The sequence below is a fragment of the Zeus faber genome (assembly GCF_960531495.2).
Source record: "Zeus faber genome assembly, chromosome: 4".
Classification (NCBI taxonomy): Eukaryota; Metazoa; Chordata; class Actinopteri; order Zeiformes; family Zeidae; genus Zeus; species Zeus faber.
This window is the reverse complement of record NC_137191.1, coordinates 35,730,988-35,757,339: the sequence shown is the minus strand read 5'-3', so window position 1 is coordinate 35,757,339 and position 26,352 is coordinate 35,730,988. Positions and strand designations below refer to the sequence as shown.

General features: G+C 45.3%; 1 protein-coding gene across 5 annotated transcripts in view; it reads left to right on the top strand.

The window, feature by feature from the left end:
* Positions 1 to 11,054: 11,054 nt before the first annotated feature.
* Positions 11,055 to 26,352, top strand: part of myom2a (myomesin 2a) — a 34,518-nt gene continuing 19,220 nt past the window's right edge. The window contains exons 1-15 of one of the 5 annotated variants that reach the window (XM_079998564.1): positions 11,055 to 11,166; positions 12,147 to 12,280; positions 13,435 to 13,527; positions 15,511 to 15,646; positions 16,135 to 16,289; positions 16,797 to 16,889; positions 19,086 to 19,174; positions 19,323 to 19,364; positions 19,840 to 20,004; positions 20,193 to 20,354; positions 20,853 to 20,994; positions 21,269 to 21,468; positions 21,559 to 21,615; positions 23,462 to 23,589; positions 24,150 to 24,333. In XM_079998564.1, the coding sequence (XP_079854690.1) occupies positions 12,171 to 12,280; positions 13,435 to 13,527; positions 15,511 to 15,646; positions 16,135 to 16,289; positions 16,797 to 16,889; positions 19,086 to 19,174; positions 19,323 to 19,364; positions 19,840 to 20,004; positions 20,193 to 20,354; positions 20,853 to 20,994; positions 21,269 to 21,468; positions 21,559 to 21,615; positions 23,462 to 23,589; positions 24,150 to 24,333 (1,756 nt within the window). In that variant the 5' untranslated portion in view covers positions 11,055 to 11,166; positions 12,147 to 12,170. Of the gene's footprint in view, positions 11,167 to 12,146; positions 12,281 to 13,434; positions 13,528 to 15,510; positions 15,647 to 16,134; positions 16,290 to 16,796; positions 16,890 to 19,085; positions 19,175 to 19,322; positions 19,365 to 19,839; positions 20,005 to 20,192; positions 20,355 to 20,852; positions 20,995 to 21,268; positions 21,481 to 21,558; positions 21,616 to 23,461; positions 23,590 to 24,149; positions 24,334 to 26,352 lie in introns of all 5 variants that reach the window. The other 4 variants (XM_079998565.1, XM_079998566.1, XM_079998567.1 and 1 more) reach the window with 4 other exon arrangements.

The window sequence follows — 26,352 nt, the reverse complement described above, 5'->3', positions numbered from 1 at the left end:
CAGGAGCGTGGGAGGGCTGTAACATTCCTGGGTTCACACTAGCTGTTGTTGACCATAAAAGACTCAACTATGGACTTTTTTTTGGACTATTCTCCTCCTCCACTTTACTCCTCCACCTTTGGATTTCCTTGACTCAGCTGTTCTATCCATACGGAAAATGGAGAAGTATTCCATAGACTGAATAGTTCAGTCCGACACCATGGGGGTCAGCTATGTTTCAGTCAGGCAGAAGATAGTATAATCTCTCATGTCCTGTTGAAATCGAATCCTTGCCCTGATGCCGTCCAGTTTGTTCTCCAAAGATTGGACATTGGCAAGCAGGACAATGGTCACAGGTGGACGATGTGCCTGAGACCTCAGTCTGTTCCGGACTGCAGCTCATCTTTCCAAGGTTTTCTACTCCTTCAGGGGCTTGCATCCATTGTTGTTCTGGTGCGCTCCTCGCAGAATCTCCTCCGGCCCCTTCTTTTGCCTGAAGCTACATGTAGAGCACTAACCGTTGTCAGTGTTTCTGGAAAATTTATGTCAGTGGACTGGTGACGGATGAAATTATTGAGCCAGCCCAGGCATTTTACTCGTGGCGGACAAAACACGGAATCAGCACCGTGCCCGCTCTGTGTCTCGCAGATGTGGGACCCTACATGTAGCTGTGCTTAATGGTTGATGCTAGACGCCGCCCTGACAATTTATACTTACCATCCTTAGGATTTGAACTCCCAATCCAGCATCCACCTCAATGAGGTAAAAAAACAGCATTTCATGAGCAACAGAATTATATTATTATACAGAATTTGAGCTTGTGAGCCTTATTTCATGCAAAACGTCTCTGCCGTTTAGACAAATATAACACTAATAAGCAGCCGAGACCAGCTACCCTGAGACTTCAGAAAGTCTGTAGTACGCCAATGGTTGCGCTTCTTTATAGGGAGTGAGCTGTGAGCAAGTACTGTAAGGAGAGAGTACACAGCTTAGCCGATCATGCACAGTTTTGTGGAGAAACAGGTGCTTATAGTATGTTTGCCAGCATCGGTGGTGATCATTGGCTCTGGAGGAACGGGAGTGGCATTGCAGCTGGGACAACATGAAAGAAATGGGCTGAATCCTTTGATAAGATGCATGAAACTTTCATAGGCAGGAGGGACCACTGCTCGAGACTTCATCCTGCTTGCATTAGCTGAGTATGCTTGTCTATCTATGTTCATATGTTCTTTTATGGAGTGAATGCGCCATGAACCGGAAGGAGATTAGCTCACAGCTTCAGCAAGTAAAATAAATATTCCTTCTTCAAGCTTCTTCGAGCCCATAGAAAACAACACCCCCTGGTCTTAACCCCCTACCAGGCGAGGAAAAACTCCTGAAAAAACCCCACTAGGAGGAAAATGGGTGAGGAGGATCCTTGAGAAATGGCTCACAGAAGGAAAAATCCCTTTTAATGGATGGCCGGGCTGCAATGGATGCCGTATGTGGAACATTATTTGACCAAGCATCAGCATTTGCAAGGAACCAGATTCTGGTTATAGGCCTGCCATGATGCATGTACAGCAGGGCTTGGAGGATTGCGCAGAGGACAGCATTGCAGACAGGATAACATGGAATATAGGAGAATCCTGTGTCATTACAATGTTTCCAAAAACTCTTTGTCTTGTTTGTCAGACTCTAGACTGCATGGAACTGCATTTGCCATGTCTCAAAGCTGGGAGACAATGTTTCCCAGTTTTAACGTACCACTTATTTACTTACCACCACCTTGACTCTGGAGAAAAAATATATATAATAATTTATTTTTAATGCTGAATTCCTCTCACTAAAAATGTTATATAATAACATATAATTATATAATTATATAATTATATATAATTATATAAATGTTATATAATTCCCCATGTGTCAAGCCATCATAAATCAAAACATGGCCACTCGCAACGTGGCATGGGACTCCTCGATCACAGGGAAAACCCTTTTCAGATGCAAAGCCACATTAGCAGAACAAACTAGACTGCCAGCGCTAGTGGTCGTTGATTCATTTCCTGCCAGGGCCAACACACACAACGAGGAGATAACTAATGTGATACAAGAGAGGGACAAGCTAAAGCAGAGCCTTCTGAGTAAGGAGGAGGAACTGCAAATGCAGAGAAGGTTATCCTGTGATCCTGAGGGGTAAACTACAATGCTAGGCTCTTTGAACCTAATTGCCAATTCTTGGACAAGCCAGTGACCATAGGAAGCCGGACAACCCCCAGACCTTAACAAGGCCACGATGACATAATTATCATGCATCATTGAATGTTATTTTAAGGCTGAAGAGTGGGATGTACACAGGCTTGGATGGATGACTGGCGTGCCTCTCCCTGATTCGGAGGTGAGAAGTCTCTTTGATATCCAGGCTCTGGTCATGGCAGAGGTGGCTAGAGCAGTTTTCCAGTGCGTCCACTGTTGCCGTGAGTTTGTTTTGAGTTTGTTGATAAACACAGAGCTGCTGTTCGGGCAGGCGAGGATGAATAAGTATATTGTAACAGTCGCTTATCGTTGCAGGGAGGAGATGGACTGCATGGCAGGTGGCACAGAAAACCAGACTGTGCTGGATGTTTATTCAAACAGAAATAAAGACATTTATCTTTTCAGACAAACATCACTGTGGTGTGGGGGGGTGGTGTGGTTTTGAGCAGCCGCACCTGTCCCGGGTCTAGCTAATTGGGCCCAGGATCGGTGTGGCTGTACACCTGTTGCTCCTTGATTGGTGACGAGCAACAGGTAAAACCCCAATCCCCCCACACACAAACACAGGAGAGGAGCCTTTGTCATGACATGCTGTCCATCTGTTCTGGGCTTGTTACACCTAGCCCACTTTTTAGGACAGTTTTGGCTTTATTAATCAGAGTCTGCTCTTTAGATGGGGAACTTTGTTTTACGACTCGAGTTTCTTTACTCGGCTCATAATTTCAGTTATGCTTTTATAGTCCTTTGGCTTTTGACTCACTTGCAATTCAGCAAGATATAATAGCTCTCTAGCTATAGTGGTACAACCAGACCACGTTTCCAGGACAAACAATCTGTAAGTTCAATGACCACCCTCAATATTACCTATTAATTTCCAGGCTCAAGCAGGCCTGAGGTTAACCTTTTAACTTTTCAAGTGGCACACAGACAATACAATAACCACTAGACTTATGTCTCTCTGGTGGGGTACTGACCCTCGCTCTCTGTTTACAGCAGTATTTGCAGCAAAACATCTTCTAACCTTCTAACCGTTTTCTATCCATACAGACCTGTAAAAGCATTTTCAGAGCTGTCTTTCCCCTATTCACCTAGGCTATTTTGGTTTCTATTTTAGCTTTTTGTCTTTTTTTAATATTTTATTATGTTAGTACCTTTTCTCCACTGAATTACATTACATTACATTACATTTAGCAGACGCTTTTATCCAAAGCGACTTACAATTGTTCAAACACCGACGGACGCAGCCATCAGGAGCAATTAGGGGTTAATTGTCTTGCTCAAGGACACTACAGCATGCTTGTAGGAGGAGCCTGGGATCGAACCAGTAACCTTTAGATCACTAGACCACCAGCTCTACCTCCTGAGCTACCATCCCCTATCCCCTATTGAGCTACCATCCCCGAATTGGTTGGTTTTGAGAGCCAAATTTATCCTGGTCTTACCGTATTGTCAGGGAAAAAACCACAGATTCCTCCCCCAAATGGAAATGAAATAAGCAAAACACTTACCTTGGCCAATTTTTTTGATCTGTGGGAAGGATCGCTGCCCCGATGGTACCGTGCCTGGAGGTGCAGCAATGTCCTCCTTCTTGCTCCTTTTCCAATCCTGTTCATGACGCCAAATATGTGGTGGAAAAAATCACCGTTGAGAAAAGTTCCTTTAATTTCAAGATCATTTATTATAAAAAGATCTGAGTTTGTCTTTGCAGAGGACAAAACTAGAAATACTATACTAATATGTACCTTTTTTATAAGATCCAATAGGATGGAGGCTGTTCTTAGTAGAGCGTTCCAATAAATTGTCTGATTAATAGTACTGTTTACCAGACTGACTTTATCTCTTGGGAGTCACATATAGCAAGAGTCAAGAACAAGGACGCGCTGCTCCGACACTGTTTCAAAAGCAAAAACGATGTGTTGCGCATTACTTTTTTGACATACAAACTTTCTACTACATTTGTTTGTTTCGGCCATTTGTTCATGAGTAATATGATTTGAATGCACAATTAATCATACTAGCTGCATTCTAGATGCACCTCTTAGGCACAACGATGGTCAGCTGCGTCAAAACAAGCTCCCAAGTCCATCTGATTTGCATGAGCCAATGAGAGGCCTGCATAATACCATGTGACCAGCAACCAATAAGAGCACACAAAAACAATACAAATGATGTATTGTTCTAAAGCTGAACCGCAGCAAGAATAAAACTGATTTTTCCCAGTGCAAACTAAATAACCAGTTCAGTAACGATGACTGCATGGTGTCAAAGACTTGAGAATGTGCGATTAATTGCATTTCTTGTGATGTATTTTCACAACATATGGAGTAGCGGAGCAGAGTGGAGCGGAGCGTGGTTTGCAGCTGGAAGTTGGGCTTCTCAAGCTCGGGCCACATTATGTGATTTTCAAGGCCGATTTGGTAACGATTTGAGATTTGGCTTCTTTGTCCGGGGTTGTCCAGAGTAGTTGGGCTGCAGAATCGTAGCCGTCCTTTATATATGTGTGTGTCAACGACAGACTCAAATCTGTCTCTATATGATCCCAATCGACCAGGTCACGATCTGATTTTTATCAGGGTCTTTCCAAAATTCTTTGGTGTGTCTGGGTGTCAAAGTCTCAAATCCAAGAGCATTTCCAACAGCCAATGAGATTGTGTGCCTGCACAATGGTGAAGCGCAGTCGAGTTGTTTGAGAGAACTTGATATACTTCATTTTTGTTATTAGTTATTTCTTTATGTTATATGTCATGCAATATGATTAGTGCTCATGAGTTGTTAGTGCATTATGTGAATACAACAACTTAGAACTGGTCAATACCAGCAGGTATTGACCAGTTTTAAGGATGGATCAGGATCAGGTATTCAGGTTTTTGTGTGTTTCTTGAAGGTTGTGAGTGTCTCTGCAGAGCGTGGAGAGTTGGGCAGCTCCTTCCACCATCGGGACACCGTGCTGAGAAGAGTCTGGATTGAGCACTCGTTCCCTGCAGTGAAGGCACCACCAGCCGCTGCGTGTGCAGACCTCAGAGAGCGGGTTGGGGAGTGTGGACTGAGGCAGGGTGTGTGGTGGCTGATGAAGTGAGCGCCCTGTAAACGCCAGCGTCAAGGATTTGAACTTGATGCTGGTGGGTACAGGAAGCCAATGGAGAGAGATGAAGAGAGGCGTGACATGTGCACGCTTTGTCTGTTTGAAAACCAGGCACACTGCTGCATTCTGAATCATCTGCAGGGCTTTAGCAAATCGCTGGTAGAGCAGCCAGTAGAGCGTTGCAGTAGTCTAGGTGTCAGATGACAAGCGTCTGGACAAGGAGCTGTGCTGAGTGCTCCGACAGGTACCGTCTGATCTTCCTGATGTTGTACAGAGTGAATCTGCAGTAACGGAGACAGGGGAAATTTGATCAGAAAACTATTATGAATTTAAAATGTAATTGCCATGCAAATAAAGGTTATTATTATCGTTATTATTCTTATTCTTATTCTTATTCTTATACTTATTCTTATTCTTAGTCTTATTCTTATTATTATCATTTACCACAATGTTCCTTTCATTAACCCCCCTGCACCATGTTCCATGTCTTTTCAAGTGAACATTGATGAATTGTGTTCAATCAGATGCTCCCAGGACCCCCTCAGTGACAGCGAGTCCCTCTGGTTGGATGGAGGAGGGCAGCACTATAACTCTGAGCTGCAGCAGTGATGCCAACCCTCCAGCTGAGTTCACCTGGTACAAGGAGGATGGAAGCTCACCCGTAATATCAGGACAGAGCTACACCGTCTCTAATATCACATCTGAGCACAGTGGAAAGTATTACTGTGTAGCAGTCAACAGGATCGGGCATCTCAATTCAACCTTCCTCTTGATGGTTGGTCCAGGTAAGGCGTTCCATTAACCTGCACTTCCAGCTCTAACCACTAGATGTCACCCTTCTTTAGTGTGCCAGCTGGTGCTGATATCCATGTGTCAACTAATAGTTTTCATCAATGGACAGTCAGTGAACAAATTTTCAAAAATGTTTTTATTTTTGTTATTACAACCTGCTGCACAAAGCAAATTGAATTTAGGCAATTGAAGAAAACCACATAATCTTAAAGGTTTGATGAAAAGTAAGTAAAATGGCGCTCTATTTGATCTATTCTGAAGGTGAGGGCTCTGTTGGCTTTGACCCTCTTATCATCTGTTTAAAATTTTTGATAACTGTCAAGAGTGACAGAATTCAACATTTGAAAAGACTGATTTAGCGATAGCAGCAGTGTCTCTAGTATAGACAGCAGTGTCTCTAGTAGAGATAACAGTGTCTCTCGAAGAGATAGAAGAAGTGTCTCTAGTAGAGATAGCAGTGACTCTAGTAGAGATAGCAGCAGTGTCTCCGGTAGAGATTGCAGCAGTGTCTCTAGAACAGAAAGCAGTGTCTCTAGTAGAGATAGTAGCACAATCTCTAGTAGAGATAGCAGCAGTGTCTCCGGTAGATATTGCAGCAGTGTATCTAGAAAAGAAAGCAGTGTCTCTAGTAGAGATAGTAGCAGTGCCTCTAGTAGAAATAGCAGTGTCTCTAGTAGAGATGGCAGCAGTGTCTCTAGTAGAGATAGCACCAGTGTCTCTAGTAGAGATAGCAGCAGTGCCTCTAGTAGAGAGAGTAGAAAAGTCTCTAGTAGAGATAGCAGCAGTGTCTCTAGTAGAGATAGTAATGTCTCTAGTAGCGATAGCAGCAGTGTCTCTAGTAAAGATAGCACCAGTGTCTCTAGTAGAGATAGCAGCAGTGCCTCTAGTAGAGAGAGTAGAAAAGTCTCTAGTAGAGATAGCAGCAGTGTCTCTAGTAGAGATAGTAATGTCTCTAGTAGCGATAGCAGCAGTGTCTCTAGTAGAGATAGCGGCAGTGTCTCTCGTAGAGATGGCAATGTTTCTAGTAGAGATAGTAGCAGTCTCCAGTAGAGATAGCAGCAATGTCTCAAGTTGAGATAGCAGCAGCGTCTCTCGTTGAAATTGCAGTGTCCCCCACGTGACGTAGTGTGGAAATATTTAGACTTCAATCATCTCCACCCGAATGGTGGAGAAGGTGGAATATGGACCGCCTTCTTGGTCCACGGTTGGTCTGGAACCCCCGACTCGAACTTATCCTCACCGGTGGCGCTACCAGGAGCTCAGGTACCAACAGGGCACTAAGATCCTGGTGTCATTGCCCTCTGCATCTCAGGAACATCCAAGCGTCCCCTTCTTGACCAGGTAGCGGTCCTCAGAGAAGATACCTAATCACCACCATGATCACCACAGATTAACCACATGGAGCCATAGTCACCCCTCCTGGAGAAGGTCTTCATCAGAGTTCTGTTGTGTTTCTCTTGGTTAATATTCTGCATGGACAGCAGATCCTATAATCCCCATTTTGCCGTCAAAGTTTGAATCTGATGGCTGTTTCCTAGGGAGACGGTCGTTGATAGCAGCTGTGGGAAGCCTTGCCCTTCTACTTTCTATCGGCCTCCTCCAAGTCCTACTCTGGCCCAGGTGAGCCACTCTGTCCCACCACGCCCATGTTGTCTTTCTCTTCTCTGATATGATCGGCAGCTTCAATGTCCCTTGTTTGTTCCTCCCGCTAGGAGAAGGAGGGCGTCCAGACGACCATCTGACGTGGGAGCAACTCCGGAGAACATGGCAGAGGTGAGGGAACCCCAGAGAAGAGGCAGGAACTGTCCCTCCCGGAGACGGACGATCAGGATGAGTCGTAGGGATTTCAACATGATGCGGCCATAAGTCACGATATTTTCATTAAATTTTATAATCCCGTGTTCAAGAATGCAATTGAGGATTTACATATGCACGTGAGGAGACAAATCACAACCAGAATGCCGCTTGTAAAAGTGTTACCTTCCCTTGTACTATGAATGACTTTTATACCTTCATACCTTCCATCTCGTGTCCTAAATTTCAACACGATCATTTCATTCATCAGATGAATTTGTTCCATCTTTCAACTGATTTAGTGTTGATTTAGCCCATTATTGATAGCTTGCAATGACGGTGATCAGGGAATTAGGAATTCGGTTGCATTGATTTTGAGACCCTCAGAAATAACTGTTTAAAACTTAATGTGTTTTAAATTAACTTTATTCAGTGTTTAAAGCGGGTTTTAAATGGACTCCTCCGTCCACCTCCCTCCCTCCAAGAAGCAGGAAGTGCCTCTCTGCTTCACCATCCAATCAGATCCCCCCCAGGAGCACGAGCAGCGCACTGTGGTCGTCTTCCAAAGAGCCGATGGCGTCCCGGGGTGAGCGCATCTTGTCATTACCATGCCTAGGTGCAGATCCAGGACCAGAAACCAGATGTCACTGAGCAAACGCAGACACCAAGTGTGGAAAATATGAAAGATGTCATTTTCAGGATGACTGATTATTTTGCTCTGTGTCTTCAGGGGCTTTAGCGGGGAGGAGGAGGGCCACCTGTCGGGGCTGCACAGCACCGTTGTCTAGAAAGCCAGAGTGTGAGCACACCCTAACACCGAGAGCAGGTCAGGGTGGGCGCTCTGAACACTGACACGAGGTGTTCCCATGATTCAAGCCGCCCGGGAAGCCGCAGCTTTATCGATGATTCTCAATTGGTCTGATTTTCTGTGCATTGCATTGGCTTTCGAGGTTTTTTATTATTGTTTCCTTTGTTTTATGCCCATGCTGTTTGTTATACTTCTCTTCACACATGTTTATTTTTGGTCACACATTTGTAGCACACTTTGTCACTGTGTTTTGAATAAAGCTTAACTCACTCACTATGAAAACACACATAACAGTAATGGTGCATATTTCTCCAACATTCTTATATATTTCAGATAATGAATGGCAATAAAAATGATATTCACTCGAATCGCATCTTCTTTCGGGAGGAAATCTCTCACGTTAGAGACAATATTTGCACCTCCCCCTCTACCACCTGGTGCCATCGGTCCTTCCAGCATCTGTGACAACAATAATGTTGCGCCTAATTCAATTCATTTCAAGGCAATTATCTCAACCGCTGGGTTCGCTTCTCAAAGTCTCCCTGAATCTTTGGCCAAAGTCGAAGTCTACACGAGCAAAATAGGGCGTCGACCCGTAGCAACGGGGCTTTGTCCCTGTGCAGCGTCAGAACGGGACGGACGCCTGGTGGAATAGTTTCCACCTCTTATCAACGCTCTCAGAACAAAGCCGATAAGAGTCCTCCTTTCAGCGTTCTACTCCAGCCAAAGTTAAAGTACTTGGTGTGAAATGTACCCGAGGATCAAATGGAAAAAAACATCATCGCATCTTGGACGCGTTGATGCCTTTCAAGTACCCCAGTAAAAGCACTTTTTTTCTGTCTCTGTCACACGGTTATTTTCAGTCCAATAAAGAAAAAACCTGGTGACAGAAAACCACAGGAACTGGTATTAAATGTACTCCAGGATCAAGTGTAAAAGTACTTCAAAGAAAAGTACTTTTACATTACACTGTGATACAGATCAATACAGTTGAGTAAAATGTAAAGATATCTGCCATTTATAGGACTAACTGTATAATGTCCCTGGTAAAATTAAACTACTCGGGTAAAGTACAGTAATTAAGTTGAAGCACTCAGTTACTTTCCACCTCTGCGTGTGTCCTCAGTACCTTCTGGAGGGTCCAATTCACCAACATGACTGAAAATAGTACTGAGCCACGATATACAGTATGAATTATTAAATAGTAGATAGTAATGTCAATCAATGCAATTTTTTAATACGTCCATACTTGTGGATTTGTTTTAGTAGTAAGTATTTTTTATTGTTAAATAAAATCGCACAAAGGCAATTCAAGTAGTAGGTTTTCCAGTTTGAGGGGAGCCAACGCCAGGGGGTAGTAGAAAACAATTATTCTAGTAAGAAAGGTGACAGGCCTACTGTGACTGACCCCCCCACACACACACACAAACACAAACACAAACACACACACACACACACACACACACACACTGCCTATAATAAATGTCAACGTGTGGTTTAACATTTAACTTAAGTATTTATTTTCTGGCACCTCCCTCAAGGACCCCTGGTGGGCTGCGGACCCCAGTTTGGGAAACCCTGACCTGGAAGGCCTCCAGTTCAGTGAGTGGCTGCAGTATCACTTACTGTGAGCTGCTCATTCTCACAGCGCAGCTTTAAATAACCCGTCTTGAGACCCTTAAAAGGGTCTTAAACGCCTTTCGTCAAACCATCCCTGCCAACACCTTGCAAACAAATGTTTCCGCGTTAAATCAAATGTAGATTTACAATTTCACAGCCACATCAAGTGGTTTGGCACGGAAGTCCGGTCAAATCTCTCTTTCTCTTCTCCAGACCTAAACCTCTTCACGGAAAGCACCCCACCCCCCCTGCAGGCCCAGACCTCCGCCCAAAACCAGGCCCACAGGCTCCATCCGGCACTTTACCCTCTGACATATCTGCAAATCTCACAACAACTGCATATCTATCATCACCAGCAAGGTTGAATATATATATATATATATATATATATATATATATATATATATATATATATATATATATATATATATATATAGTGAAGAGAAAAAGTAAAATGAAATGTAATTAATTAAAATATAAAAACAACCTCGCTGCGGACCCCCTGCAACTCTTTCCAGGACCACCTGGGGGGCCGCAGACCTGAGTTGGGGAATCCTTGTCCTAGCCGTTGCATTCAAAGTCACTAAAGGATTGAACTGCATCGGCATCACCGAACCGGTGCACGTTGCTGCTTTTAAACAAAATGAAACGCACGCCGCGCCGCTGCGTTGGCTCGCGGCAGAACGCGCCGCTGCTGCCGCTCGCTATATATAGTGAGCGGCGCCGCCCTACATGGGCTGGAAGCGGAGCAGCCTTCCTGCTCTGGGGGAATATTCTGGTGACCATCAGCAATTAAGTGCTTCCCAAGCGGCTCCAGGTTGCTCTGATCCGCTTTGCTCGTTCATCCCTTGGGGTAAGTCACTTTCAAAGCGTTTTATTATCGTTTTTTCTTCCTTCCAAGTTGTTCTCTACAACATACCTGACGGCTTTGAGGTGCAGCGGCCGGTGAAGTGTGATGTGTTGGGACTTATCATCCATCACGCTCTGAGGCTCCAGTTGGACGGAGCTGATCTTCTTCACGTTGTCTTGTCCAGTGGAGACAGAATGGATGTTTCCTTCTGTTCACGGTGTCTCATGGGCCCCGAGCCGTTTTCTAATGGGGCTCTGCGTAATTAAATGTTTTAAGGTGACGTCGGTTTTTGCTTTTCTGTATTTACTTCATTGTTCTAATTGTGGATTGGTCAGATGTCTTCTATTCATAGCTGAGCTGAGGTTTGAAGTGCTGAGGGCCCCACATGTGTTGGAGCTCCTAGAGGATAAACGGTCTATTTAATTGGAAATGAATATATCAGCATGCCTAGGACATAATAGTATAATGGTAATTAACATAATAGTTATTGTGGCTCTGGGGACACACTATTAAAATTCAGAGCAGGGGGTTCAGAGGCTGTGGGATGAAGAATAAATTGATATAACAATAACGATAATAATAATAATAATAATAATAATAATAATAATAATAATAATTCTATTTTACTCAATTATACTAAAGATTAGACCAGATTCAGCTGAATCAGTTACAGTGTAGTTGAGGACACCAACATCTTACGGTCAATCTGGTTCGTTAAATGAAATAAAATTCCTAGAATGTACACGACAGTAAAATAAATACATAAATAATAAAGCTGGAATGTGATGTGTTTGCTTCCAGCTCTACAGACCTCCAACACAAAGTAACGTGGCTGTGCACAAGGATGCACTTTGACTCAGTGTATTGATTTGCCCACAGCGATAAGAATAACAGATTTAATTGGACTCTGGTGCCGTCCAGTGTTTCTCAAAGTGACAGCTGCCGTGTCCTTCCCGCCCCCACCCCCTGGTGCTCCCTGCCAGGAGTCCTTGACGTGTGTTTCAGACATGGCCTCCAAAGTCACGGCTCCTTTGCAGAAGAAGAAGCGTGTGAACCACATCAACACCGACTACCGCTCTCTTCACTCTAAGCATGTTGTCCAGCAGCACAGCGTCAGGTACTGGCGTTCAACCGGCCGCCTCGGGGCTGCGCGCATGGAGCTTCCTCCGTCTCTCGGAGCCTCCGCTTGCCCCTCAGCGATGGAGCCGGCCCCGCTTCTACCGCTGCTGTTTTCGGCCGGACTCTCTAGTTGTTCTCCAATTGACCCGGTTTGTCCCGGGTCTCAGTCCTTAGAATAGCCACTGATAGCCGGTGCTCACGCTCACTGATGCTCAGCAGCTTCTGCCGACCGACTTGGCCTTAGCGCTTAGTTTGCATTCCAACCCATCCCCGCCCGTACGCCGCCCGTACGCAGCCCGTACGCCACCCGTACGCCGCCCGGCTTCTAGCTGCTCATTAAGGACGGAGCGATGGAACATGTGCGAGCTTGGTGTGCGAGCTCAGAGCGAGCGTCCGGGTGAAGACCAGGACGTGGGACACGTGTGATATGACCGGGTCGCTACCGGCAGCCATGTTGTTCTGTAGGTGCTCTCCTCGGTCGCAGGGCGGGGTACACCTCACCAACCTGACCTGCACCCGAGGCTGGAGGCCAGAGTGCGGAGCGCTGGACTCCTCAGCCAGAAAAATGAACTATTTGTTGGGATGCTCCCCAGGATGAGACACAAAACACAAGCATCTACAGTGGCTGTTAATGAGAAGTGGTTTGATTCAAATCCTGATATTGAAAGGAATTAAACTATCGATGAAAGACCGGAGCGTTTCCAACACAGTCCCACTAAAACAACTTGAATCCCCCCTTTTCATTGGGTTTTACACCTACTAAACATTCCTTTCAAAAATGATTTTTCTCCCCACACCCATTTGATGGGGCGCTCGGTCTCTGTCTTTACCTCATGAGGGGGAATTCAATTAAAATTTGGGGAAAAGCAAAATGCAGGCCTCTGAAATTGTCACTATTTTCTCGTAGTTGTGATCCCTGCAAGTTAATGTTATTTATGATTATTATCGATAATGCAGGTAGGGTCATGTGGATATGGGAACATGGCTGTCGGTTGTTTAATGCAGTCAGACTGGATCACACTCCTTTGTTGAGGTCCAAACTCAGCAAACATTTGTAAAGAAATTGGGGATTTATTGAAAAGACCACATGGAAGCTGCTCTGGGTAGAGCTGACCTAGTGCTTAGTTCCTAATGATTGGTTTCACCGCCCAGGAAATCCAGCTCCACGTCAGTGCGCCAGGTGCAGGTCCAGGCCCGGGAGGCGATGGCGGAACCAGCCTATACCATCCCGGCGTTCCGGCAGAGGTGAGTTCCTATTGGTCGCTGTCTCCACTCTCTCCGCTATTTTAAGGTGTAAGGTGAAACCCCGCTGAACTCCTTACTCCTTGAAACTGAAAAGCAGCTTGCATGGCCGTCTCCCCTTGTATAAAGCAGATTCCGGTCCACACAGAATGTCCATTTAGGAGTTAAGTCCTCTTAAATAGACCTGAATGACAGTAAACATGAAGGGTTGAAATCCTTACCTTATATCCTTACTTCTGTAAACGTCCATAAAATGCTGGTCCCTTTAAAGAAACACCCCTAAAAGGTTTTGTAAAAAAGGACTCGAGGCGCAGACAATATTTGACACTTCAACATGGAAATATTATCCAGCTAGCCAGCTAACAAGTCTCACGGTCTCAGAACAATAGGTCTTCCTGTAGCCAATAGGATCTTCTTGTAGCCAGTAGGATCTCTTCTTGTAGCCAATTGGATCTCTTCTTGTAACCAATTGGATTCCTTCTTGTAGCCAGCGGGATTGCTTCTTGTTGCCAATAGGATGGCTTCTTGTAGCCAATAGGATCTCTTCTTGTAGCCAATAGGAGTTCTTCTTGTTGCCAAGAGGATTTCTTCTTGTTGCCAATAGGATCTCTTCTTGTTGCCAAAGGGATATTTTACTTGTAGCCAATAGGATGGCTTCTTGTAGCCAATAGGATCTGTTCTTGTTGCCACTAGGATGGCTTCTTGTAGCCAATTGGATCTCTTCTTGTTGCCAATAAGATTGCTTCTTGTAGCCTATAGGATCTCCTCTTGTATAGTTTACAAGAAGTACACTATAGCAACGAATCGATACCAACGTGACATAGTTGCGTAGTTGACGCTCAAAAAAGAGAGCGAACGAAAGAAAATGTTGCTGTTTGGACATACTTCAAGGTATACAAAGACCATTCGATAAATGATTGATCCATTGCCGACAATATTCAAAAATTGTGCGGACTGTTTCTATCGCTGTCACTACAGCGAAGCGTCTGTTCTGGTTGTTCCTAGTGCACAAGCTCCACTCGTGATGAAAGATTTGACTCTTTTTGGAGACTCGGTTCTTGATGAGTCACTCAGTAAAACGAGTCGTTCTATTTGATTCAGTTGGTTTAACACACGGTGAGCGAAGGAGGACTTCCAGTGAATGAGAGTGAGAAGAATCGGATATTCATTTAATTACAATTTTTTTGTAATGATTGCAACTTAATTTGGAATGGCAGGTGCCATATAAATGTAATAGAAAGGTATATTTGCACCTAAAGGTGAAAGAGACCTTGATTTGAAGTTTGAGCTGGACATTTCCATGTTCGTTACATGTTGTGTCCAGTTCCAGGTTGAATTCTACTGGAACTTGGTGACCGTCCCGAATAGTTAACAACAATGAACACACACACAGTCAAAATCAGCAGTCTTACTATTGTGGTGACTGAAAATTGCAGCGGTAGCCTGTATGTGCAGCCGTCCTGTCATGTGAGTGTGATCAGATCACATGATGTCGTTGTTTTGGACGTACGGCAAATAAACCCAGTGAGACCAAATGATAAGAAAACTGGATTTCTCTAAAATATATTTAATAGTCAATGTTTTACTATGAACACACAGCTGAATGAAAATGGGAGTCAGCCAAAATCGGAATCTGCAGGTCAGGCTTTAAAAATAATCCGAAATAGGAGTCTGCCAAGAAAACTGCAATCGGTGCATCTGTAGTCGGTAAACATGTTGAGTGACTTTAGGAGATGATGCATTTCAAGAGGTACGACCTAATGAGATAGATGTGTATACAGTACTGTACATAGTAATCTGTAGTAGCTAGCGTACCATGTGCTTATCCTCGTTGTGAGACGCTATGGTGTGAATAACTGATGGAGTCATGTAGCTGCAGCCACTAACGCCAGAGACCCCCTGTCACACCGTTGTGGTGCTCACAGTATTGTAAGGTCGGCAGGTCTGAAGACTTCCTTGAAGTGATGTGATTCCATTGTATTTAAGGAATGCTGAGGAGGTGGAGGAGTACCAGCGGGTGTCCACCCATGTCGGGAAAGGACTCGCTGCTATTCAGGAGGAGCTCCACAGGATGAGGATCCAAACCAAAACCCAAGTGGACAATCTGGCGATCCAGAGAGAGGTACCAACACGGCCCGCCAGACAGTTCCACACCTCAACAGTGAAACTAGCATCCGAAAAGTCGTTACTGGACGTTATCTAACGTGCCAACATCTTTGAAATTAAGTTAATTTAAATACCGATCATTTTGCTGGCGACCCCCTGGAACCTTTTGAAAGGATCCCTGGGGGTTTCGCCGATCCAGCCTTGAAAAACAATATGGCTTGGCAGGTTGAAAACATCCCATCACGATGACGTGTGCATTCAAACACTGGAGCGACGGATCCTTTGAGTTATTCAACGATGACTGAGTGATGCCGTATACAGTCACAGGCACTTGATTAAACGACGAATTGTTGTCTACCGGAAACGTTTCAGATCATCGTGTTCTATAGATAGAGAACACAGCACACAGCAGAACTCCACTACGGGTCCCACCACCAGACTTTAGCTTCAGACGCTGTTGCGCGGAGCACGTGCCCCTGGTTCAGCTCACGCTGCCCTCTGCAGGTTCAAGAGATGATGACCAAGAAGGTGGATCTGTACGGGGAGGTCCGCAAGCTGCCGGACTTCCTGGTGGCCCTGAGGCCCCATGCCGTGTGGGAGAAGACGCCCGTCAAGCTGTTCTGCACCGTGCAGGGCCACCCGCGGCCCCTCGTCAAGTGGTGAGCGTGCCCGCAAGATACTTCAGTATTAATGTTCCATTTTGTTATATTGATATATCTCCCAGCTTATACAGGTACTACTTCATATTGAACCCCCACAACCCCTTAAGACCTAAGAAAACAAGGAAAAAACTGTTAAAGTTTCATTTGCATCTGTGCTCGTATCACAACACCAACACGAAGGAATAGAAATATTCCATAACTCCAGATGATTTCTCAAGACATGTCGAGAGCCAGCCTTGGTCTAGGTGGTACAGACATAGTTTAGGTGGTACAGACAAAGTCTAGGTGGTACAGACAATCTGGGTGGTACAAACATAGTCTAGGTGGTACAGACACAGTCAAGGTGGTACAGACAGTCAAGGTGGTACAGACATAGTCAAGGTGGTACAGACAATCTAGGTGGTACAGACATAGTCAAGGTGATACATACATAGTCTAGGCGGTACAGACTATATGGGCGTTTGCAGATCCATGTCTGTGATTGATTGTGGTCCGTGTTTAAAGGTTTAAAGGAGACGTCCCCATTGACCCCCTGAGCGCCCCAGGAAAGTACAAGATCGAGAACAAGTATGGAGTCCACAGTTTGATCATCAGCAGGTACAGTACCTCTGCACCCCGACGTCTCCGGCATCTCCAGCCACCCCTCGCTGCCCTGGCACCAACGTTAAAATGCCTCACTCAGTGCGTTCACTTGCACTGGATTTAGCCAGTCACAACCGGGTTAGGGCAATAATCCGAATATTGCAGCTACCATGGAAACACCTTACCCTGATTATCCTAATGGAGTTGAACTGGAAATAGGTGGAAACACGACCCGATGAACAGACCTTCCTCCTCAATCATTCCATTTATCCGGTTCAGGGCCGGCACGACAAATGAAGGGAGGATCCAAATTGTGCATGCGCCAAAAAAAAACAGCGATTCCACTGCAGACATCTGACCCGGAAGGAGTCGCTCGGCGGATCAACAACGCTCACTAAACACACGCACTTTTGGACGGAAAGTGAGCGTTTTTTTAATGGGGTTTGATGGGGGCGCTAAATATAGAGAGATATTTGGACGGCCGCAAGAACCGATATGGGAGCTTGAAGAAAGTGTCGGAGAGGACTGTAGGCGGAGGATTTTCCCGGAGGGTAGAGAAAGTACTTCCTGTCAGTAACCCGACAGTTATTGTATTATTCCAAACGCATGCCAACACCTTAAACGCAATATTATCTTAATGCGGAAATGGAGCCTAATCTGGTATTTAGTGCATGGAAACGCGCTGACTAAACGGCCCCCCTGGTGGTTTGTCCATCAACTCCATCTACTCACACCATCCCATATTAAGTCCCAAGAGGGAAGCTCCATTTTTTGGGAGTCTCACTTTTGGGGTGGGGTGGGGCCTCAGATCAGTCTGAGTCTCAAGACGCCTCAGCTGTGCAAGCCGAGCTGCTGACCTCCCAGTTATTCAAGGCCTGGATTCCTCCCCTCCTGTCTCTCCCTGTCTCTCTCTCTCTCTCTGTCTGTCTCTCCCTCACTCTCTGTCTCACGCTCTCTCTCTGTCTCCCTCTCTCCCTCTCTCTCCCTCTCTCCCTGTCTCCCTCTCTCTCTCCCTCTCTCCCTGTCTCCCTCTCTCTCCCTGTCTCCCTCTCTCTCTCCCTCTCTCCCTGTCTCCCTCCCTCTCCCTCTCTCTCCCTCTCTCTCCGTCTCACGCGCTCTCCCTGTCTCCCTCTCTCTCTCTCTCTCTCTATCTCTCCCACCTCCCTCCCCCTGTCTCACTCTCTCTCCCTCTCTCCCTCCCTCTCTCTCTCTCTCTCTCTCTCGCCCTCTCTCTGACATACAGTACAGAAGACAAACTGTATCATCGCGTAACATTTTCGGCTTCATCTCATCTGTGTAAAACCGGCACTATTGATTTTGTTTGAATCTTTTCTCACATAATGCAACGGGACCCAAGTCCGTGTGAAACTCCCCCCGGCTGGTGGGGGGTGGTGGTGGGTGGTGGTGGTGGGTGGTGGGGTCGGCCCTTTAAAATAGTTCCTCCGTGGCTGGAGGTCACATTACATCTACTTTCGTCCGCCGCCGCGTCGCCCGGAGCCCGTCACGCTTCCACCACACATTTCACTCCTTCTGTGACAAAAGTTCCGCCGGTTCCAACAGTGAACTTTGAAATAATAAGATATAATCCAGAAAATAAATAACAATTATATAAAATAATGAAAGAATAAATGAATACATAGAAAGATAGTAAAAAAAATTACAAAGAAAATAACCAAATGTATTCAAATACACTGAACAGACTGAGAATATCTGAGGGATGCAGATTTGAAAAAGCAAGAAAGAAAAGATTCTTGCTTTAAGAAATCAAGGAAGCACAGAACATAAAACAAAATAAAACCATGCTCGTTCCAAATCCTGAGACTTTGGCAGAGTCGGCAGAATAACCTTTTACACAATTCTCAGGCTTGTTTGGTCAATTTACCCCCCAAAAAAAAAAAATCTATTGTCTATTTCAATAATTTCTCATTTTAAGCTCTCGCTTATGAACCATGTAGTTGTATGGCATCATCAATCATCAGGTTATTATTATTATTATTATTATTATTATTATTATTATAATAATAATTATTATTATTATTATTATAATAATTATTATTATTATCATTATTATTATTATTATTATTATTGTTATTATTATTATTGCCTATTTTGACATGATCTATCTATCTGGGTAAAAGATGACGGTATTCAAACAGCGTGAACATATTTGTGTATTTCCTCTAATTGATCTATGGACATATTGTTCTCCAGGTGTGTAGTGAGTGACACTGCAGAGTACAGCGCCAGGGCCACCAACCAGTACGGCACGGCCACCAGCACAGCCACTGTTACCGTCAAGAGTGAGTCTGTCTGTCTGTCTGTCTGTCTGTCTGTCATGTCATTTCACAATATATCATATCTGTCATACCACTCTTGATCATATTATATTCTATTAATATGTCATATCAATATCTTCTGGAGCTAACTGAGCCTGTCATGTGCTGTTAGGAGCAGCAGGGGGAACTGGAGTGTCATGCCAGCTTGGTCTCGGTGAGTAATAATAAAAATTATTATAATTATTATTGTTATGTATGCACAACATGCAAGCAATAGTGTTTTACAATAATATAAGACAATAATAATAATAATAATAATAATAATAATAATAATAATAATAACAACAACAACAATAATAATAATAATAATAATAATAATATTATTATTATTATTATTATTAATTACAATATTATTATTATTATTATTATTATTATTAATAATAATTATTATAATAATAATAATTAAAAAAAACTTTTTTTTTATATACGCATGAAAGCATGTGTGCTGGAATTATTAGTTGGACTCATTAACAGATCAGCATTTGTTGCTCAGAAATAACTGACCAATCAGAATGGAGCATTCCACCGCGCCGTGTGATAAGCAGCAACCACGCACGTCGCCCGCTCTTTGATTTTAATGTATAACTCCTGATTCATTGGTCCCCGTTGACTTCTTCCCTCCGTAACAGTTCCCCACCTGACCGACATCCACCCCAGCAAGCTGGAGATCACGCTGCTGGAGCGCTTCAGAGTGACCTTCGGGGTGGAGGGCGGCTCCACCAGCCTGGTGTGCACTATGGTGGTGGTGCCCGACCTGCCCAACGTGCCACCGTTGGCCCAGTGGTACCGAGACGGTAGGAGGCTGTGTGGCCCCCAGGGTCTGGCCCTCTGATGCATCTCTACACCCTGAGATAGATAGATAGATAGATAGATAGATAGATAGATAGATAGATAGATAGATAGATAGATAGATAGATAGATAGATAGATAGATAGATAGATAGATAGATAGATAGATTCTTTCTTGTGTTGTGTCCCCTCAGATAAGCAGCTGAAGCCCAGCCCGCTGGTGGAGATGTCGGTGGGTAGAGGCTCCGCCCGCCTGACCCTGCCTCACCTGGCCAAGGACGACGAAGGCCTCTACACCCTCCGCATGTTCACCAAGGACGGCACAGCCGAGCACAGCGCCTACCTCTTCGTAGAGGGTACGCAACACACCTCCTCCCGTCCGAGACCCCCTACATCACACCTCCTCCTGTCCGAGACCCCCTACATCACACCTCCTCCCGTCCGAGACCCCCTACATCACACCTCCTCCCATCCAAGACCCCCTACATCACACCTCCTCCTGCTGAGACCCCCTACATCACACCTCCTCCTGTCCGAGACCCCCTACATCACACCTCCTCCTGTCCGAGACCCCCTACATCACACCTCCTCCCATCCAAGACCCCCTACATCACACCTCCTCCTGCTGAGACCCCCTACATCACACCTCCTCCTGCTGAGACCCTCTACATCACACTTCTTAGACCCGCTACGTTGAGCTCCCCTGTGAGGGTCTGGCGTCCTAGACTGGAATCCCTGATCTACTGTTCCCTGTCTGTCTGTCTGTCTGTCTGTACTTCTATCTATCTTAATATAAAGATCAATAACTATTAAAAATGTTGATTAAAGCATTGTGCTTTATTCTAATTGTCCAGATGCTGCTCCCTCTGTGCCCGGAGCGCCTGGTGCCCCCATGAGCGTTAAGGCCTTTGACATCAACAAGGACTACGTCCTGGTGGCCTGGAAACCCCCCAACACCACCAACGAGGCTCCAATCAGCGGATACTTTGTGGACAGGTTAGTTCCACGCCACGCCTTCCAGCTTCCCACTGAGCGGACAGCCCGGTCGCAGCGGGAATGTGCCCGCCAACCACGCCACGTCCACGCTCCCTCCATTTTGGATTCTGCAACAGACAGACTGCCAGTGCTCGACGCAGCCCAGACCACATTTCATTTAAATTATTGAAAAGTGTTGCAAAGTATCCGTCAGACATTGGCGTGACCCAAGAGAATTAGAACAAAGATGCCACTTCCTGTTCCTCCGCCTCACTACCTGTTTCCTTGCGCGCAGGCGTGAGGCCGGCAGCGACACCTGGGTCCAGTGCAACGACTCCCCCGTGAAGGTGTGTAAATACCCGGCGCATGGCCTGAGCGCGGGCAGCACCTACCACTTCCGGGTCAGGGCCGTCAACAGCGCCGGCATCAGCCGGCCGTCCCGCAAGACGGGGGGCGTGACCGCCCTGGACCCGGCCGAGAGCCAGAGGCTGCAAGGTACAGAGGAAGGTAACTAGAGCCGCCGCCGCACACCGGGACCCGACTGGCAACGCTAACGCCGCCTGTCGTTGTCCTTCTCTGCAACAGTGGTAAAGATCGCAGGCAAATACGACATAGTGATCAGGGACGACGACGACCTGGAAGGTAGTGTGCAGATGGTCGCTCTCTTCCCCCAAATCCCTCAATCAACTGCTCCAGCACGGCTTCGCCCACTAACCCGGCCCGCTAATATCCGCCGCTCTCGTTCTCACTTTGGAATAGAAAATGAAATCGAATCCAGAGCGTGAGCCGCCCTCACGCCTCACGACTCGCCGGGGACGTTTCGCGTCCGTCTCGGTCAACACTGTGCCTTTTTTTTCAGCTCACCGTCGGCTTCCATCGTTTTTGGCCAAGGAGCGTCTCTAAAAGACCATGAAGACGTATGAAACGGGTTGAAATGTCCCACACAAGCATGTCGATGCAGGACTCTATCAGTGAACCTTTGGGGAGGAGGGGGAGGTCAGAAAATGGACACCACACCGTCCATAGCTCTTTGTTAAACTGCCAGTGAATATCCGTCAAGTTGTGACTTGAAATGGACAGGATGTCACCCCCGAAAACGACCGTTTCACACGTGGGCCTTGATCGCGTTGGGCCGCTCCAGGGAATCGCTTCATCCACTGAGTGAAGAAACCTTTCCGGCAGTTGCCGTCGGGCTCCTCCCTGTTCAGCGTCCCGTTTGCCGAAACCCGAATGTTGTCCAAGCGCTGGACGCTGCGACTCCCAGATCCTCGTCCTCTGCTCTGAAATGTGGCGTCGGCCCCGTTGGTTTTCCGAAGAGGCGGTTTGAGGCCTCGGGTTTGGGTTTGAGAAATTGGAGCTTTCACTTTCTAACGGAGAATCACTTGAGGGATCACAACCCAGACACCCAGCAGAAGAACAGCACGGGGACCTTAACCTCTTTGGGAAACGTTTTTGTTTTCGTTGCTGAGCGTTGTATTCTTTGCGAGAAAGTTCCTCTTTCTCCGTCGACTTCCACCCTGTCAGTGGTTTCCCGAAGCGGCGTCTAGTGGCCATTAGAGGAACTGTGGTTTGAAGCGCTTCCTTATTGGGCTCCTGGGCCGTGATGGCTGCAGCTCGGTGTGGTGAAAAGGAGGGAGCGTGGGAGGCTGTAAAGGCGGTGGGTCACCGTGGAGCCCCCTGCAGGCCTGGAGGTGCAGTGGAGCTGGTTCTGCCTGATGGTTCTGTCCGTCAGCCCGGGTGCGTTGGGCTGGGGCTGTGTGTGTACGCCGGTGAACATTTTAACCCTTAAAAATCTCAGTGAAACAAAACGGAATCAGAGATGAGATCAAACTTCTGGAAGTTGCTCAAGAAACTACGCAGCTGGAAAAAGACGCGTAAAAAAATGTAAAGGGCATAAAAATCTAGTTATAATAATAAATAATAAATAATAATTAATAATTATTTTATTTAATTTTATCTTTGAGAACCAGTCAAAAATAAATCCTGATTACAATTTAATAAAAAAATGTATTTCTTAATTTAAAGAATAGAGCCCTTATGATAATAGAAGAACCACATATGTACAAGAACACGTCACACGTGCAATGCAATATTAATACATTCATATGAATATTAATGTAGAAATATATATTAATTCATAATATTAATATGCAATATTTGTATTAATATGAAAACTAATAAATCACCCACCTTAACTATTCAAATCCCCCGCTGAATCCTGGTTGGTCGACTTTAATTGTCTTGTAATTTGATTTGTTTTTTTACTAAAACCACTTCAGTGTAATTTTGCCACCTAACTCCACTATATCCTGAAAAATAAGCAGGATTTTATTGAACTCATTTTTCATTCGAATCATCGGTTTCGGCCACAAGATTCACACACACACACATAGTGAAGTTTCAACACGAAGACACAATATTTAAATGTTTTCCGGTGTACAGAGCGGTCCATTCAGTGTGTGTGTACGTGCACGCCGGCCTCCCGCAGGTGACGTAGCCGTTCCGGGCGCGCCCTCCCACGTGCACGCCCTGGAGGTGTTCAGCTCCTACCTGGTGCTGAGCTGGACGCCGCCCAGCCCCCGCGGCCCCGCCCCGCTCTGGTACCTGGTCGAGAAGGTGTGTCTCCTCCGCCCGACCGTCCCTCCACCTCTCCATCCCTCCATCCCTCCACCTCTCCATCCCTCCATCCCTCTATCCCCCCATTCCTCCACCTCTCCATCCCCCATCCCTCCATCCCTCCACCTCTCCATCCCTCCATCCCTCTACCTCTTCATCCCTCCATCCCTCCATCCCGCCACCTCTCCACCTCTCCATCCCTCCATCCCCCATCCCCCCTCCCTCCATTCTCCATCCCCCCATCCCTCCACCTCTCCATCCCTCCATCCCTCTATCCCTCCAGTCCTCAGGCCCTCCATCGCTCATGGATTCAGTTGCTTTTGGTTCCAAGTGTCACTGAACTCTAAATGGAAGATACTGCAGATAGACTGATTGATTGATTGATTGACTGACTGATTGATTGATAAGCAGATCTATTGATTAATCATTGCATACATTCTTTATTGGTAGTTCAGTATCAGTCCGTACATTTTTAAATGGGTGAAAATTATCAGAAACGAGATTTGAAAGCAGCTTCAGTGCTTGTTCTCCGTTGCTGAGCTTGTTGCCCTTTCCCATAGTGCTTAGCGGGCACTGGGGCGTGGCAGCGGATCAACACCGCAGTCAAACTGCACTCGCCCCGTTACCCCGTCTTTGATTTAGAAAACGGACAAAAGTACCAGTTCCGAGTGTTCTCGGTCAACCTGTACGGCTCCAGCGAGGCCTCGGAGCCCACGGCGCCGGTCCAGACGGGCGACGCCCACGGTAAGAGGCAACGCGTGCACACACACACACACACACACATACACACATAGACATAAAGTTGTCTTATACAGTATATGGAGCCTTGCACACAGTTGAGCGCCACCTGGTGCTAAACTGGTGGACAACGCCCTTTCCCCCGCGTGGTCAGTGGATCCCATGACAACGTGGCACAGCACATATTTTATATGTACTGTACTATATATACTGTATATACTGTATATGACTGGAACCTTTGAGTGATGCAGGATTATGTGTGGAGTTAAATGAATTATTATTCAAAGTATATTTTTTACGGTTTTCATTTTGGTATCTATAAAAAAAAACCAAAAAAAACACGTTCACATTTCACAGTCCACATTGAAACACGACAGCCGTCACCGGTGTCCTACAAACAGGACGAGCCGGCAGACCGAACAGGAAGCGCCACCATTTTGTTTCTTCCCCCTCCGTCACATTTTAGCTGCAGTCTCCTCCCGTCCAACGGGGGGCGACACAGAGCTTAGCTGAGACGTACAGTTGTGGAATTGCGAGTGGTGTTGGCGTTTTGAGGGCGACGTGTGACCGTGTGTTGCAGGATCCGAGCGCGACGTGGGAACGTACAACACCGTGTGGAGTGACTGACACACCACACAGAGAAACTAATCCTGAGGAGGATGATGATGATGAGGGTGATGATTGATATGATGGTGATGATGATGATGATGATGATGATGATGATGATGAGGGTGATGATTGATATGATGATGATGATGGGGATGATGATGATGATGATGATGATGATGAGGGTGATGATTGATATGATGGTGATGATGGTGATGATGGTGATGATGGTGATGATGGTGATGATGGTGATGATGGTGATGATGATGATGATGATGATGAGGGTGATGATTGATATGATGATGATGATGGGGATGATGATGATGATGATGATGATGATTGATATGATGGTGATGATGATGATGATGATGATGATGAGGGTGATGATTGATATGATGGTGATGATGGTGATGATGATGATGATGATGATGGTGGTGATGATGAAGATGATGATTGTGATGATGGTGATTGTGAAGATGTTGGTGATGTTGATGGTGATGATGGTGAAGATGATCGTGATTTTGACGATGATGATGATGATGGTAAGGATGATGATGATGGTGGTGATGTTGGTGATGATGATGATGATGACGATGATGATGATAACAATGATGATGATGATGATAACAATGATGATGGTGATGATGATGGTGAAGTTGGTGATGATGATGGTGATGATGATAGTGGTGGTGATGATGATGATGGTGATGATCATGAACACCTCCACCGGCTTCCAGGAAACCGCCCCCCGCTCACCTTACTCACTGCCCCGCCTCTTTTTTTACACTTTTCTTCACAATCTTTTGATCATCACATTGTTTTGTTTATTTTTATTTCTGCTACGTGAATATATAAGTAATGATTTATATATAAGTGTTGTACTAATCTGAGGTATTATTCTTCTTCCTCTGCTTCTACTTCTGCTTATTATTATTATTATTATTATTATTATTATTATTATTATTATTATTATTGACAGAAGCAATAATAATTATTGTTATATAATAATAATAATAATAATAATAATAATAATGAACCCCCCACAGCATTCCCTGGCTTTTACAACCAAATGTCACAAATGCTTCTAAATGCAGTTATAAGTGGAATTCTGTTATTTCACTCAGGTCTCAGGTCAAAAGGTGAAAAGGTGAAAAGGTCAAGAGGTTATTTTATTTTTTCTCACCCTGAACGTTCCTCACATTTCACAGAAGAACAAACATTCCTCATTTTTCATGACGAACATTTTTCTTTGAACAATGTTCAGAACCATGTGAGAATATTGTCGATCTTATGACATTACCATCTATACCATCTATATCTATACATTACCATACGACATATCTATACATTACTATATGATATATCTATACATTACTATATGATATATCTATACATTACTATATGATACATCTATTCATT